The sequence below is a fragment of the Phodopus roborovskii genome, unplaced genomic scaffold (genome assembly GCF_943737965.1).
Source record: "Phodopus roborovskii unplaced genomic scaffold, PHOROB, whole genome shotgun sequence".
Taxonomy (NCBI): Eukaryota; Metazoa; Chordata; class Mammalia; order Rodentia; family Cricetidae; genus Phodopus; species Phodopus roborovskii.
In genome coordinates this window covers 182,816-200,606 of record NW_026126087.1, presented here as the reverse complement: position 1 = coordinate 200,606, position 17,791 = coordinate 182,816, and the positions used below count along the sequence as shown (strand labels likewise).

Sequence of the window (17,791 nt, the reverse complement as noted above, 5' to 3'; positions counted from 1 at the left end):
TGGCCTTAGCTTGGATTCTTTCTATCCAGCTTTTCTTTGTTTTTTAAAGATTTTTTGTTATTTATTCTTTTTTCTTTATAAAGATTTTAATTCTCAGTTTATCAGTAGCTTTGTTGAAACTATAGAAGTGTTTCTTCTCAGTTATTTAAGCACTATTATGACATTGCAGTTGTGAAATTTACAAAGACCACTCATTGTTCTTAAGAAAAGTTATTACCAGAAAAATCTCCTGTTACTTTCCCCATTGTATTTCCAAACACTGCTTTTGTTAGTGAGTACTCCTTTTGAGAACAATAAAGGTTTCCTTATGAAGATATTAACATATCAATATAGATAGTCTTAGGGATGAATTCATCCCTGTCACTTATCTCCATAGTAATAATTTACTAGAGTTTGGCTAGCTTATTCTATGACACTAATTCGCAGCTCTTTTAAAATTTATTTTATTACATGTTGATCTCAATTCCCTCTCCCTCCCTCTTACCCTCTCTGCCCCTTCACATGCACCCTCCTCTACCATTCCCTCATCCCCATTCCACATGCAGGACAATGCCGTCCAGGTGGGGTCATGTAGATCTGTCAAGTCATTTGAAGTAGGGACTAGTACTTCTCTCCTGTCTCTAGGTTAAGGCGGTGTCCCTTCATGGGGGATGTGTCTGCAAGGTCCTTTTGTGCACCAGGGATACATCCTGGTTCCACTGTCTGAGGTCCCTTAGACTGCTCAGTCCTTCTGGCTGAGACCCATATTCAGGGGGGCCTGAGTCAGTCCCATGCTGGCTTCCCTGCTATCAGTCTGCTGGCCCATTAGCTCCTCCTTGTTCAGGTAAGCTGTCTCTATGTGTTTCTGCAACCTGGTCTTGTCCTCTCCCTCTGCATCTGGATTCTAGTTCGACTCAGTGTTTATGTATGGGTGTTTGATCCTGTTTCCAACAGGCATTAGTTGAGGGCTCCATGACGGTGGATAAATTAGTAGTTGATATCACTATCTGGCAAGGATATTTATGGTAGCCTTTCTACGGTTGCTCAAATTGTTAGTTGGAGGCAGTCTTGTAGGTCTCTAGACTTTTCTTTATGTTCAACTTTATCTTCAAACCAATAATGGCTCCCTCTTTATGTTCTCTCTCTCTCTCTCTCTCTCTCTCTCTCTCTCTCTTTTCTGTCTTCTATTCCTACACTGACTCAATCTTCATGGCCGCACATGTTTTCCTTTCCTCCCCCTCGTTTTCTCCTACTTCTCTCTCCATTCACTGCCCTCCCACTTCCGCTGAGCTCTGGGGGACTTGTCCCTTACCAGTTCTGTGAGGAACTTTATATGAATCTCTTAGAATACACCTTGTATCCTAGTTCCTCGGGTGGTGTGACTTATAGGCTGGTGATCCTTTGATCTAGGTCTAAAATCCATATATGAGTGAGTACATACTGTGTTCCTCTTTTTTTGACTGGGATACCTCATTCAGGATGGTTTCTTAAAGTGCCATCCACTTGCCTGCGAATTTCAAGATACCATTATATTTTTTCTGCAGAGTAGTATTCCATTGTGTAGATGTGCCACATCTTCATTAACCATTCTTCAGTTGAGGGGCATCTAGATTGCTTCCAGGTTCTTGCTATTACAAATAATGCTGCTATGAACATAGTTAAGCAGATGGCCTTTGTTGCATGGATGTGGATCATTTGGGCGTATGCCTAAGAGGGGAATTGCCGGGTCCTGTGGTAAACTAATTCAATTTTCCTGTGGAACTGCCATACTGATCTCCAAAATGGCTGTATGAGTTTGCACTCCCACCAACAGTGGAGGAGTGTTCCCTTTTGTCCACATCCTCTCCAGCATAAGTTGTCATTAGTGTTTCTAATATTAGCCATTCTGCCAGGAGTGAGATGGTATCTCAAAGTTGTTTTGATTTGCATTTCCCTGATAGCTAGGCATGTGGAGCATTTTCTTAAGTGTCTTTCATTCTTTTTGATTTCCTCTATTGAGAATTCTTTCTTCAGTTCTGTACCCCATTTTTTAATAGAGTTATTTGGTGTTTTGTTCACTAGTTTCTTGAGTTCTTTGTATATTTTGGAGATCAGCCCTTTGGCGGATATAGGATTGGTGAAAATCTTTTCCCAGTCTGTGGGCTGCCGTTTGGTCTTGTCCACTGTGTCCTTTGCCTTACAGAGCTTCTAAGTTTGAAGAGGTCCCATTTATTAATTGCTTCTTTCAGTGTCTGTGCCCCTGGAGTTATGTTCAGGAAGTGGTCTCCTATACCAATTTGTTCAAGGGTACCTCCTACTTTCTCTTCTAAGAGATTCAGTGTGGCTGGATTGATGTTGAGGTCTTTGATCCATTTGGACTTGAGTTTTATGCATGGCGACAGACATGGGTCTATCTGCAGTCTTCTACACACCTTCATCCAATTGTGCCAGCACCATTTGTTGAAGATGCTGTCCTTGCCCCATTGTATTCTTTTAGCTGTTTGTCAAAAGTCAGGTGTTCATAGGTGCATGGGTTAATATCAGGATTTTCAATTCGATTCCTTTGGTCTACCTGTCTATTTTTGTGCCAATACCAGCTTGTTTTCAGAACTATAGCTCTGTAGTAGAGCTTAAAGTCAGGGATGGTGATGCCTCCTGAAGTTCTTTTATTGTACAGTGTTGTTTTGGCTATCCTGGGTCTTTTGTTTTTCCATATAAAGGTGAAGAATTGTGATGGGATTTGAATGGGGATTGCATTGAATCTGTAGATTGCTTTTTGGCAAGATTGCCATTTTTACTATATTTATCATACCTATCCAAGAACATGGGAGATCTTTCCATTTTCTGGTATCTTCTTTATTTCTTTCTTTAGAGCCACAATGGATATGTATACAATTCATTGTTAAAATTGTTTCTTTTACATTTGAGATTATAGCTGTCATTTTCTTCTTCCCTTTCCTCCATATAAACCCTCTTATATGCCACTCTTGGCTCTTTAAAATTAATTTTGTCTGAAGTGTATATTTTTTTTTCAGCATTAGGGAATAGGCTTTACTTCTGGAGGGCTACCAATGGCCTTTGCAGTAGCTTGTAATGTTGGAGAGTCTCTTGGTCAATGCTGAGCAATAATGCAGAAGAGGGTTTCTCATGACTGGTGGGGTTTTTGTTAGATGGACTTTGGTTCTTCTTAGCCTAGATGAAAAATTTTCATTTAATCTACATTTATACATGGATTTATGTGAATTTTGTGTTTATTTTTGGTAGTTAAAAGTATAATTGCCTATGTCCTTTTCAGAAATCCTTATTGTGATTTTACTCTCCTCTCTCTTTCTGAATTTATCTTTTTAATACCTTTCTTTATATTCCACATGTGTTTAATTCTTGTCTTATTTATCACACTCTACTGTTTGCACATTCAACGACTCTCTCACACAGCACTTCTGGCAGGAGATGAGAATTATTATGAAATAACAGCGCAATTGGATTTCCTTGAACTCATAGGTCATGCTATCTCTTCTTTGTACTGTGTGTGTCACTATGACAACAGTCACAAAATCCTGAGTTTTCCAATGACTCAAATACTGTATGTTTTTCCCATTTTAATTTGTTTTTTACATTCCAATCCCAGTTCCCTCTCCCTCCCCTCCTCCTGCTCCCTCTATTTTCCTCCCACCTCCCATCTGCATCTCTGAGAGGGTGAGGCCTCCCCTAGGAAGTCTACTAAGTCTGTCCCATCATCTCATTAAGGCAGGTCCAAGGTACCTCTCCACCCCCCACACCCCGTGTCTAGGCTGAGCAAGGTATCTCTTCATATAGAATGGGCTCCACTAAGTCATTTTGTGCATTAGAGTTAGATCATGGATCCACTGCCAGTGGCCTCACCATTGTCACCTATGTTAAGGAAGTCTTATGCAGATTCCCCATTTGTCAGACCTGAGTCAGTGATCTCTCATTATCTCATACAGCTGATTCTGTGGGTTTCCCCATCTTGGTCTTGACTCTTGCTTATATTATCACTCCTCCCTCCCGTTGATTGTACTCCAGGAGGTTGGACTGATGGTTAGCCTGTGATTTCCGCATCCACTTCCATCTGTTTCTAAAAGAGGGTTATAGCTTCTTTGTGGTTGTGGATTATAGGCTGAGTATCTTTTGCTTTATGTCTAGTATCCACTTACGAGTGAGTACATACTATAATTGTCTTTCAAGATGTTGCTGTTTTTTCACTGCTGAGTGGTACTCATTGTGTAAATGAACCACATTTTCTTTATCTGTTCTTCAGTTGAAGGGCATCTAGGTTGTTTCTAAGATCTAGCTATTACAAATCACATTGCTGTGAACATAGTTCAGCAAATGTCCTTGTGGTGTGAATGTGCCCCAAAGTAGTATTGCAAGGTCTTGAGATAGGTTGATCCTTAATTTTCTGAGAAATAGCCATACTGATTTCCACAGCGGCTGTATAAGTTTGTACTCACACCAGCAATGGAGGAATGTTCCCCTTTCTCCACATCCTAGCCAGTATGAGCTGTCACTGGTATTTTTGATCTTAGCTGTTCTGATTGGTTTAAAGTGGAAATTCAGTGTTTTGATTTTCATTTCCCTGGTGGCTAAGGATGTTAAGCACTTCCTTAAGTGTCTTTCTGACATTTGAGACTGTTCTGTTGAGAATTCTGTTTTGATCTGTACCCTATTTTTTTAATTGGATTGTTTGATAGTTTGATGTCTAGTTTCTTGAATTCTTTGTATATATTGAAGATCATCTCTCTGTCAGATGTGGGGTTGGTGAAGATCTTTTCCCATTCTATAGCGAGCCATTTTGTCTTGTTGAACATGTTCTTTGCTTTACAGAACCTTCTCAATTTCAGGAGGTTGCATCTATTGATTGTTGCTCTCAGTGTCTGTGATACTGGTGTTCTATTTAGGAAGTTGTCTCCTGTGCCTATGCATTCCAATATATTTCCCATTTTCTCTTCTATGAGGTTCATTGTGAATGAATTTATATTGAGGTCTTTGATTCATTTGGACTTGAGTTTTCTGCATGGCAATAGATATGGATCTATTTGCATTCTACATGTTGTCAGCCAGTTATACCAGTGCCATTTGTTGAATATGCTTTCTTTTTCCATTTTAAATTTTTAGCTTCTTTGTCAAAAATTAAGTGTGTGGGTTGATACCAGGATCTTGGATTCAATTCCACTGGTTAACATGTCTGTTTTTATGCCAACAACAAGCTATTTTTATTACTATAGCTCTATAGTAGAGCTTGAAGTCAGGGATGGTGATGCCCCCAAATGATCCTTTATTGTACAGGATTGTTTTTAGCCTGCTTTTCCTAAATTATCCTGTCTTTTGCCTCTGAGCTTTTATCTTTCTCTATTCTGTGTGCCTTTCTTTATTTCTTACTCAACAGCTTTCTGTATATGTGGGTGGCTGGCCCCTGATGCCCTTTCTCCTCCTTTTCTCATTTCTCCCTCTTCTCTCCTCCTATTTATTCTCTCTATATGCCAACTGTACCTATCTTTTCTCTTACCTAGCTATTGGCCATTTGGCTTTTTATTAGATCAATCAGGTGTTTCAGACAGTTTTACAGAGTTAAACAAATGCAACATAAAAGAATGCAACACATCTTTGTGCCATTAAACAAATATTCCACAGCATGAACAAAGGTAACAAATCTTAAACTAATATTCCACAGCAGATGCTACTGTAGAAGTCCAACTGTACTTATATTTTGAGTATGTGAAATATTATGATTACTCAGATAATCCAATATAAAACTGTGTATTTGGAAAAGTATCACTTACCTTGTTATCCTTTCATATTTCCCATCCTTCACTGAAGGAATAACATATTCACTTTTTGGTCTAATATCACTTATATTTATTTTTCACAAAGGAAAAGTAGCATGTTTTCTTACATTTCTTACATGAGAGATAGCTTAGGGTACACATTTCTATTTTTCATTTAACAGCATTTATTTTCATAGAAAGATTAACAAGATGATATAAACTAAAGTAGAATAACAGAATTAAAACAAACCAGAATAGGACAATACAAAGATAAAAATCAGAAAAAACAAAAGCGGAAAAAGCATAAGAGGTATATACATTCACACAAAGAGAATACCCATAATAAACGAAGTCTAAAATGTCTCTGCACTTCCTTTGGACTGCCAGCTCTCAAATAATGAAATGGAGATTTCATATTCTGAAAGTTTAGCCTTAGCTTAGGCTTGTTCTCAACTAGCTCTCAAAACTTAAATTGTTTATATTAATCTGTGTTCTACCACATGTCGCATTACCTCTCTTCTATATATGTCTTATTTTTCCATGTCTCACTAACAGATTCCGGCTCTCTTATTCCCAGCGTTCCTGTGTCTATGCAGAAGTTCTGCATATCCTTTCATGCCCAACTATTGACCATTCTGCTCTTTATTAACTCAAACAGAAAGTGCCTTGGCAGAGACGCATGTTTAATGTACCAAAAGATTATTTCACAACACTGAAACCATACTATAATAAGCAAAAGATCTGTAAGGCTAAAAATATACACCCAGACAATGCATTATTAGACAAAAATCCCTCCAAAAATACCATTGAGTTCATTTTGTGTTAACCATCTACTGCTAGGCATAGGGCCTGCTCATAAATCTGGCTTGTATATCTAGTGAGACTCTTGGAGAAAGCTGTTTTTTTTTCTTTGCAAGCAGTTATCATTTAGAGATAGATTCTGAGTTAGAAATGGGGGCTCATGTCCACTTCTGCAGGCCCTGTGTGTGTTGCAACAGTCTCCAAGTTCATAAAGGCATCATTCCTGCTGAGTCTAGAAAACCTTGTTTCCTTGGAGTATTCCATCCCCAATGGCTCCTAAATCTTTTTGCCTACTCTTCTGGAGAGTTCCCTGAGCTCTGATAGGGATTTGATAGAGATATTCATTTAGGAATTAGTGTTCCCAGCAAATGGCATTTCTTGAAATGTCCCCCTAACATTTCTTAGGTGATTTTCATTGTTCTTTTTTACACTTGCATCAGACACATTTGAGTATCTATACCACATCATTTTTAATCCACCTCTGTGCAGGACATTTAATTGCTTATATCTTTAAATTATATATAATGCTTCAGTGCATATCCTTGGAGATATGTGTGTGTGAGTGTGTGTACACATATATTTATAAAAGTAGATCTTTGTAGGATATTTAAATTTTTATTCCTCTCAGTTTAATAGAACACAATCACTTTATACATTTGCCTATATGTTACCAGAGACTGGGCAATAACTTAGTGTTACTTTAATGTACTACATACATGTAATTGTCATTAAATTGTGGCATTTACTAGTTCGTGTTTTTCTTCGTCCTTATGCATTTTTTTTTTGTCCTTTGTTCCTCAGTTTTTGAGTTCTTTATATAAGAAGCATAGTTTCCACTTGTCTGGGATATTGTACTACTACATCATTTTAAGTCTCTATGTTTCCTCTAGAACTGCTTACATTTGATATTTTTAAATCGTTTGCTTTTCATTTGGTTGGGTTGCTTATTGCTTCCTTTCATTACCTCTAGAATTTGAGTGACATTTAGAAATCCCTTCCCTATTGTAAGTAAGCTCTAAAGAAGACCTCTAATGTTTTCTTAAAGAAACTGTGATTCAAATTTTTGCTTAAATCTTTAATTCAATGTTTAGTATCTATAGATGGTATTTCATGGATCTACTTTAAGGTAGACTTTTTTCTGAAAGTCTTACTCTGTATATTGCATGCCTGTCTTTCCTCTGGTGGTTTCTCTGTGTCACGTTTGTTTTTTTATTTAACTTTGTTTTGTGTGTATGGGTTTTTTGCCCTCCTATATATCTGTGTAGCACATTTGTACAATATCCACAGTAACCAAAAGAGAGCATCAGATTCCCTGGAACTGTGGTTAAGGATAGTTTATCAGTACTGGGAATTCAGTCTGTGCCCTCTGGAAGATCAGCCCATGCTCTTAACTGCCAAACCATATTTTAAGCCCACTTCCTTCATTAAGCACTGATGTCCATCAGTGTTCACCTATGTTTCCAGGTTTTCTAAGCTATTGCAATAGGCTATTTGTCTATTCTTACAGACATCTTAGTGACAAGATACTATAATTACAGAAATTCTCTTGAAAGTTTTCATTTTCTCAATATGGTATCAGGAATCCCTTCTCAAGTGTCTTCCTTCTCTCTTCTTAGCTATTCTTGTGTACTGTTTCATATATGTACTTTACTATCAGGCTGTCTAACTCAGTAAAATGTAGATATTCTTGGAACTTAATTTTATATATCCACTTAGGGGGAATTTTTTTTAATGTTGAGTTTGTCAGGGAAAAATAAAAATTTAAATAGCATTGATCCACTACCCTTATAAATGAAATCTGGATCCTTATTCAATCATATCAAGTACATCCACAACTGAATTTTGAACTGAAATACTGAAATACTCAGAGATATTCCTAGGAACATGGTGGCCTTATAATGGAGCACAAACAGAAAATTCTTGAATACATTTCAGTAACATTGTAACAGTGTGTGAAGTCAGCTGCTTTGTTTCTTGCCCAATCCCTTTCTTTCAAGACTGACTGAATTTTTCTTCACACAAAGAAAGTTCTTCACAAATAGGACATATTTAAACTCTCTTGCATCTTGAGCATGAACGAACTTTGTATCCCTGAGATGGAAATCCCGGAAGCCTCAAGAAAATGTTAACACTTCTTTGTTCTTAACTATGATAATTTTATCTTAGTCAACAAGTTATTGTTTTATACAAGGATAATGCTGTAATATGTACCAGATGCTGTAGTAAAGTACCGTATTAGGTAGGTGGTAAGCAACAATAATTTTGTTTTCTCGTGGTTTAAATGTATTGGCTTGGAATTTTCCTTTATTTTGCTTATTCATTCTCTACTACATTGTTTTAGAAAGTAATTTAATCATGCTATTTTCTGTTTGTCAATGTCATACAGGTCTTTTAGAGGGTCTTGTTATTCCAGAAGTAGAAGAAAAATTTTGAAGCTTTCTGACTCTTTTGTGTGTTAGAAGATCTTTAATATCTCCCCATTTTCTTTCTTTTCCCATCATTAACAAATTTTCTTGAATGTTTGTCCTATCCCCATCAATTTATTTTTCCCAGAGTCTGCATTTTCAAAGATTGCAGTTTGAAACCCACCATATTGCTTATTTGATACTTCCTTGATATAATTATTGTAACACTTCATAATACATCTTAATGAGACTCATTGTGATATATCCATATCAATCTCTAGCTTACATGAATCATATCCCAATTGTACTTTGCCACCCGAACCTCTGGCACTGATCTCAGATCCTAGAAGTGAGTATTCCATTATCAGATAGAGTATTCCTTTCCACATGGGAGACAACATACAGCTTTGAACTGAACAGTTTTGAAGTTTGTTTTCTCTAAACCATGTTGGCATTCTTTTTATTTATGTACTCTTTTTATCTTTAGGCTTTATTCATGAGAACTTTTTCCAAATATGTTTAATTTCAACATTAAGTTCTTAACCATCTTCCTTCATGTGTGTCTTGTACAGTTTTGGTGTCTTCATCTGCCACAAATATGGCGATGGAAGTGAGATAAATCAAGGGCTAGAATGCCATTCTTTTTCACTTTAATTGTAATTAATTTGATGTTTTAATATTTTCTATTATACTACTTTTGTGTAGATGTATCTTTTTCTTCATCATAGCTTGTATACTACTGAGGCAAAATACTAGAAGTCTTGTAGCCAAGTGATCAAAATTGTTTCTTCTTACTTATTACCCATTCCTAATGGCATCCTATCACATTCATATACATACTATATATACATGGGAGGGGGAATACTAACACATACACACAAACACACAAACACACACACACACACCTACCTTTATACACTGACAGGCCAATTTCTAATCTGTTACCATAGTAGAAGTATCTAGTGCTCGCTAACTGATTCATTAATTGTTTAAATATTTTCTACTTTGCTACCACTGGTTGCAAAGATGAAATTTGTGTGTTTTCCCAGAACTTCTAATTGTTTCTCCTCCTGATGCAGGTTCACAAAGATGGATGCAAAGAATCCAAAGAACCTATTGGATCTTGCTATACAGAGTCTTCTGAGTAATAAGTCTGCAGCACTTCAAGCTCTGGAGGATATTCCAAGAGAGCTTTTTATTCCATTGTTCATTGCTGCCTTTGATGGTGGGCATAAGGTTATACTGAGTGAGATTGTGAAAGATTGGCCCTTTTATTGTCTCCATATTGGCCCATTAATTGTACAGGAGCCTCAACATGAACTACTGAAAGCCATGATTGAGAATTTTCCAGTGTGTCCTGCAAAGAGCTCTGCTTCTTGGTAAGACTGTATAATAGATACATGGTAGACAGGAGAGGTTTAGGCCACATCCTGCTACTCTCTCAGAAATAGTAACTAGTGAATAATGAAGATTTATGTGTGAGGCTTTAGCCCTAACTTGGTAACACATTAAAGACTGATGTCTTCAGTGTTCATTATGTAATCTGTTACTGAGGGTTCTTTTGGGTTTGCATAACAGGTGTTACATAACAGAAAGACTGGAGGGGATTTAAGGTGTTTAAAGGGTGGAAAAAAATAAAGGAGGTTGAATTTTCGTGACAAAAAACTTGTTGCTAATTAGTATAAGAAGTATCAGCTATGGAGAAAATGATTTGTTCCTATATGTCATCATTAATCTTACTGGTTTTCATTATCATTTGCTATTTCTCAGATATTCTATCTCCTCTTACCCCTACAGGAGACCTAAACTGAGGATCCTTGATTTAAGACAAGACACTGACTGTAGGATCACATGCCCTGTAGTCAGCATCAAATCACCTTTCTGTTTTTATTCTTGTGCTTATTCTGACCACTCTATCACAAAATTAGAAGAACAGCTTTGTTTTATAAATTCAAGATCAATCATTCAATCACCCAGGCCTGTAGAATTATTAGTGGATCTTTCCCTTGATGGCTCCTTAATGGAAAAGGAATTTTTTATTTTGCTTATGAATAAAATTAGGGAGAGTTCAGGGTCTTTGCACATATGCTGTCGAGATTTGCAAGTTGATAAATTGTGTGGCTGTAAATACACCCTGAAATTTCTTGATCTCAAATGTGTTGATCAGTTGTCAGTTGATAAGGGTTCGCTGAGTGATATTACCAGCGTCCTATCTCAGATGGCCCACCTAGAGAGCCTTAGTCTGTTTAAAGTCACTTTTAGATCTCTGAGTGGGAAAGTCTTTAAAAATTTCCTCGGTCACTTACGACGTATGGAAAACCTTAAGGAACTCAACTTGTCTTCATTCTATCTCAAAAACAATCTGGACAAAGTGCTCAGGTAAGAGTTTGGGGCAGGTCCCTGGGTTTTCTGGAAAGCCTATTGAGATAGGATGTAAAACATTTATGGGTATTCCTAAGCTCAGAAACTTTTATGCTTTCAACTTTGTCACTTCTGGGGATTTGAAACTGAAGAATTACACAAATTAAGCAGCCAACAATGTATATAGATAAGTGGAGAAGTATAAAGGTGAACAAAACACTAACCCTCTAGATATGAGGAGTAAAAGGATATAGATGGGGGAAGACTATTTTTGCTATAGCACTGATGCACATAATCATAGATGCCCATATTTCACAAAGTCAGATCACTTTGCTAATCTGTAATCTCCAAGGTATAGGCCATAAAAGTAGAGGTTGGTATTTAGTGACTAGCCAGCGCATTTTCAGTTGCCTACTCCTTCTGATCCCTCCCTACTAAAAAGGTTAACTGAAATTTACAATGGATAATATTGCAAGTATTAAATACATTAATTTTTCTCTCAGTATTTCTTAAGAATCATGTATTATACTGTACACATTCTTAAGATTAAAAGAATTGTATCTCGGTGTTGAAAGCAAAACTTTTAGCCAGGTGTGGTGGCACATAATCTTAATATTAGTGCTCAGGAGGCAAACACAGGCAGATTTGTGACTTCAAAGCCAATATGGTCTCCATAGTGAGTTCCAGGACAGCCAGGACTGCATAGTAAGATCCTGTCTAAAAAAAAAATTCTCAAGGGTCACAAAACTATAAAGTAAACTAAAAGCACACATTAACACATTAATATTCACTTATAATGCATGTGAAAATGGTTTATTCTAGATATAAAGTTAAAGTTTTCCTCATTCAATCTTCATTCATCAGTTTTTTTGTTTTTTGTTTTGTTTTTGTTTTTTTTTTTTTGTTTTGTTTTGTTTTTTCCCTACAGAGTCCTACCACCTATTTTGGATTTCTTGTATCTGCCATTCTGTGATCTTTCATACCGAGACTTCAAATTTCTGGCACAGTGTCCTCAGGCCTCCCGCTTAAAGCTGTTGAATCTTAGTAACAACGCAATGTATTGGGATGATTTTGAGCCCTTTAAAACTCTTCTGGTAAATCTCTCTGGTACTCTTCAGCATCTAGAGATAAATCATTGCCTTATAAGTGATTCTGCAATGTTATCTCTTATCCCTGCCCTAATTCGTTGTACTCATCTCCGTGTCCTGGGCTTTGCTTCTAACCCTATCACAATGTCTGTGCTTGCGAATGTCATGAATAGTTTAGCATCCTTGAAGAAGCTAAAAATTGTGATTTATCCTATCCCTGTACATTGCTATGAACGATGGCATTTTCAGGGCAGTTTAGACAGACGGAAGCTTGCTATTGTACAGCTACAACTGAAGGCAATGCTTCAAATTGCAGAAAGGGATGACATGCACTGGATCACTTACACAGAGTAAATATCACAGTCCAACACAGTTTCAACCTGATAAGTACTATTTAAGTACTAAATGTTATGTCATGGACCCATACACACAATATATAAGATTCTTACATTGAAGAAACTTACACTTAGGGAATATAGGTATAGGAATAAATTATTCCTACACAGAATACAGGATGATAAGTCCTAGTTTGCTGTATCTCTGCCTATACTGTTTGGTACATTTTTTGGTTCATCACACAAATCACAACAAGAACAGCCTTTCCTAACTGTATTTGTGGGAAAGGTGATGGTTTTGAAGTCATGTTTACAACCCCTAGTTACTTTAGCCTGGTTTTGTTTGCTTTTGGGAAACCATCATGATTTAATAGGTTCTGGTTGCTTTTGGGAAACCATCATGATTTAATAGTGAGCCAGGAAAGAACGCAAGAGCTCGGAGGTTTCAATATAACCTTCAATAACATAAATATAATTACCTACTATCTTGATGTATGTTCACTATAGTTTCCACTACTTCCTATGAAGGCTTCATCTGGGTATCTAGCCTTTGTCACATGAATTTTGAGGTGGGATTAGGATCCTTGCCATGATATTCCCCATACTTCCTTTAGTTCTTTTATTCTGACTGCAATTCTATTAATCCTGAGCTGTATAAATCATTACACACACACACACACACACACATATATATATATATATATATATATATATATATATATATATATACCCTCTTTTTCCATCTGTTGTGCCTCATTTGGCATGAGCCATGTGAGTACTGAGTACAGCTTAATTTTACACTCCAAAATATAACATACGTATAAATTTAGTTTGCATACCCTCTAGAAATGGTGTATGTAAAGTCAGTAATTAATAAATTACACAGAGCTAAATACATTCCCCAGTCTCAGTCATCCAGTTGCTTACAACACAAGCATGCCTGTGCTCAGATCCCAACCTAGCATTTGCATAAAAAAAAAAAAACTGGGAATCAAAGTGCACACTTGTAACACCAGTGCTGAGAATGTGGAGAAGGGAAGCTCCTTGGGGCTACATGGCCAGGCATTCTAGAAAATTAGTAGATTCTAGGTTCATTGAGAAATCCTGCCTCAGAAATATGTGTAAAAGAAAAAAAAAGACATTGACTTTTGGCATGCATGTATGAGTGTACACGTGCATGCAAGCACATGGACACACACACAAAAACAAATACATGCAACTCCTCCCACACATGAGCATGGACACATAAAAGTATCTTATTAATTTCTTTAAACAGCATACTGCATCACAAAAACATGGCAAAGATATAAAATTAGCATTTGTTCCTTTTCACATGTTGCAATGCCAAAATGGCTGCACTTCAGTAACTGAGTAACAATAAACTGTAATTTACACATAATGTTTTCCTATTTAAATAAATTAGTAAATGCAATGGCTTATATCTTGATATTTTATTTTTTTTTTAGTTAGGTCATACTCTGTTTCAGTCTGACCACCTATAAAAGTAGCAGACTTTTTTTTTTTTGTAGTGACACTGGTAAATATATCCAACTATATTTTACAGGTTTAATACAATATGAAAATTGTATTTCAAGTTAAAATGCACATTAAAATATGCTGTAATTCATTTGTCATATTTCTTTTATGATACAACATTTCGAATTTGTTCATATTTTACATAATGCTTGTATTATGTCAGAGAGAACTTAAGAATGTTGGTGTAATAAGCAATTTACTTACATGTTTCTAAGTTTTAAATCATGGGGTTTTTTGACATCTTGTTTTAAATATAGTATTGAAATTAAGTTTACCTGTTTCTGTGAACATTTTTTTTAATGGGGCCCTTAACTATATATTCTCCAAATGAGCTTGGATCTCATGCTCTCAGAAATACAGTTCTGAACAGTAGCAAGATACTGGGGAAGATGTAACTGGGTTAATATTGGTGTATTTTCTCTCTTTCCTCCATCCTCTCTTGGGTGCCATTTTTCTGTCCGAGACAAGCACCCTGAGGTGAAAACTAGACCCTACAAAGAAGAGAGAATGACAGTGTGAATAATATTCTTGGAAATTTCTATTGGAAGAAGGTACTCTTGATATTGTGTTCTCAACAGATTTGAAAAATAACCTAAGTGAGGATACTGTGTTGCTTCTACATGGCTGTGATAAAACTGTCCAAAAGCAACTGAGGGAGGAAAAGTTATATTGGTCCTAGTCTCAATCCGTTATTGGGGAAGTCAGGGCAGGAACTCAAAGAGGAGCAGAGGCAGGGAAGGTGGAGGAAAGCTGCTTAGTGGCTTTCTGTAGATTGCTGAGCTACTGGTCTTATACAACCCAGGACCAGTTGCCCAGGAGGCACTGCTCTCAGTGGTCTGACCCTATCCTATCAACCATCAATCAACTGTGTCAAGTTGACAGGGGTCAACTGCACTGGTTAGTTTTTTCTCAGCTTGTCAAAAACTAGAATTGCAGAGGAAGAGGGAACCACAGATGTAGAACTGCCTCCATCAGATTGACCTGGAAGCAAGTCTGTGGTGCATTTTCTTTATTAGTGAGATATTTGGGCTAAACAAAGAAAATTATTGTTTAGCCCAAATATCTCATGTTAATATCACAATATAAGACTATGACTTAAAAATACAACCTTCAAGTTGTATAGTACATTAACAGTTCAAGGTGTCTTTTTCAAATTGTATTTTTACTAAATGAAAACTTATCTTACATACCAATCACAGTTACCTCTCCCTCCCATCCTCCCATTCACCCCACCAACCCCCAATCCCACCCCTCATCCACTCCTCATAGAAGGTCAGGCCTTCTATGGGGGATTATCAAAGTCTGTCACATCATTTGGGGCAAGACCTACACCCTCCCTGGTGTATCTAGGTGTATCCTCCATAGGGAATGGTCTCCCAAAGTCCATTTGTGCACTAGGGATAAGTACTGGCTCCAGTGTCAGATGCCCCATACACTGCTCAGGCCTTCTAACTGACACCCACATTCAGGTGTTCTGGTTCAATCCAAGCTGAATCCCCAGATGTCACATGGGTTCTTGAGCTCCCATTTGCCAAGGTCTCCTTAAAAAGTTAAAGTTCTTTAGCTGATTTCCTGTAAAATTTAAAATAAGTTTATATAAATTCCATAATGAAACCTACTATTTTGTGGATATATGTGCGTGTGTGTGTGTATCACATATACATGTTCTATTCAAATCATTTTAATATTTTGTCACATTTTTATGGAAAAGATACACATATGGAGTTTGGAAGACAACTATCTTTCTACCAGGTGGGTCCGAAGGACTGAACTCAAGCTGTCAGATAAGGCAGCAGGTGCATTTACCCACCCAGCTTTCTTCCTGTCTCCTAACAGGTGTTTAAGAAGTTAAAAGTACCTTCTTTTGTGAGACAGTATAGATTTATCTGGTTCAAAATTATGTGTATAGATTAACATCAGATTACACTTTAATTTGTTATAAATCATGTTCTGTAAACCTACAGCAAAGGTTTTTTTCTCCCCTCAGCTTTAATTTCTTGAATTAACATTTTTAAATGCTGAAACTTAAATATTCTCTCAGGAGGCTCAAAGTGAACAATTTAATATGTACATTTTAGTTAGGTCCAACTGAGAAAAATATTTTGAATAGGGAATTTTTCAAGGGCCATAAAATTTTGCTTCCCAGAACTCACACTGTGGGCACAACAGTATGTAACTCCAGTTCCAGAGGATCTGATATTCTCTTCTGGCCTCTTTGGTAACTGCAAACACGGTACATAAAACTCCATATGGGCAAAACACTAGTACACATAAAATAGAAAAAGAAAAATATTAAACAGACAAGTAACAAGCCGTAGAAGTTCAAAACTCACATTTCGAATTATATTTGTTAGAAATAATTTAGGATCTTGTGGGCTTTGAAAATATAATAAAAGGTTGTAGTTTCAGCTGTATTTGTCAGTTCTGTTTAGGAAACCTAGAGACAAATTACAGTTCATCATGGTGAATTAAGCAAAAGTTGATTGATACAAACTTTTAGGTATGTATTTCTGGTTCACCAATGCTTCCAGGTGAGTCTCACAGATGCAGCTGTACTTACATATTTATAGCTTGACATAACTTACCAGAAGAGAAACCTGAGGAATGTCCTACCCCATTCAGGAAAGCCTCTCCTCTATGATCTACAAGCTACAAGCTATGATCTCAATTGCTTATTCGCCCCACAACTACTCCTTCCAGTTTCCGTCATGTCTCTCTAACAAAGGAAAATCTCGTCCCAAACTGGTCACAAATCTCAGAATCAAGGAGCAGTATTTTACGGCAATGGCCCCTTCCCCATTGCAAAGCTGCCCATTTTCTTCAAATAATTCCTGTGTAAAAAACTTCTTTTTTTAGGTTTTTTTACATTTGACTTTTCCAGTAATATTTATTAGATAATTCATCACAGTGACCTGCAATTCCTCTTTCAGCATGTGCACAGTTTCTGTGGCTTGGGATTCTTCTGCCTAGCACTCTGGTTCAATGCCCATTGTTTTCCATGCGTTCTCACACTGGCATCATTCTCCTGTCCTTCAGTAGTTTCTGGTAACTCATTTGTTTTCCAAATGGTCTGTAAAATTGAATTGTCCAGAGGGAATGGGGAGATGGCTCAGTGATAAAGAGCATTTACTATTCACAGAAGATCTGGATTTGATTCCCAGCACCAATGTAGGTTGGCTCACAAATGCCTGTAACTCCAGCACTAGGCAATCTGACACCACTTTCTAGAAGTTGTGTGCAATAATTTCCCCTGCATGTTCAAATACACACAGACATACACATATACAAATAATTAAACATTTTTTTAAAATTAGGTTGCCAAGAAAATATTTTTAATATAACAATATAAAATGTGAAATTTATTTGTAGAGATTTTTATTTTACTAATGAGTCTTTTTATACTAGAATGTAGAATATCCTGTCATTGTTCAAACCTTCATTAGTTGACTTTCAGAAGTTTTGAAATTTTCCCTCTGTTTGGCAAAGCTTATATAATGTCACCCATTTAACTCAGCTCCTAC

The 17,791-nt window shown here is 36.8% G+C and overlaps 1 protein-coding gene across 1 annotated transcript; it reads left to right on the top strand.

Moving 5' to 3' along the window:
• Nucleotides 1-10,039: 10,039 nt before the first annotated feature.
• LOC127218418 (melanoma antigen preferentially expressed in tumors) lies at nucleotides 10,040-12,826 on the top strand. Its single transcript, XM_051179429.1, has 3 exons — nucleotides 10,040-10,329; nucleotides 10,748-11,329; nucleotides 12,240-12,826. The coding sequence occupies exons 1-3, from the start codon at nucleotides 10,040-10,042 to the stop codon at nucleotides 12,751-12,753; spliced, it is 1,386 nt and encodes a 461-aa protein (XP_051035386.1). The 3' UTR covers nucleotides 12,754-12,826.
• The last annotated feature ends 4,965 nt before the right edge of the window (nucleotides 12,827-17,791 follow it).

Bases quoted from the DNA above. Each gene is read 5' to 3' on its own strand.
- LOC127218418 (XM_051179429.1), top strand. From the start codon at position 10,040: ATGGATGCAAAGAATCCAAAGAACCTATTGGATCTTGCTATACAGAGT. The intron at 10,330-10,747 runs GTAAGACTGTAT...TTACCCCTACAG, and splicing joins GCAAAGAGCTCTGCTTCTTG to GAGACCTAAACTGAGGATCC. The intron at 11,330-12,239 runs GTAAGAGTTTGG...TTTTCCCTACAG, and splicing joins AATCTGGACAAAGTGCTCAG to AGTCCTACCACCTATTTTGG.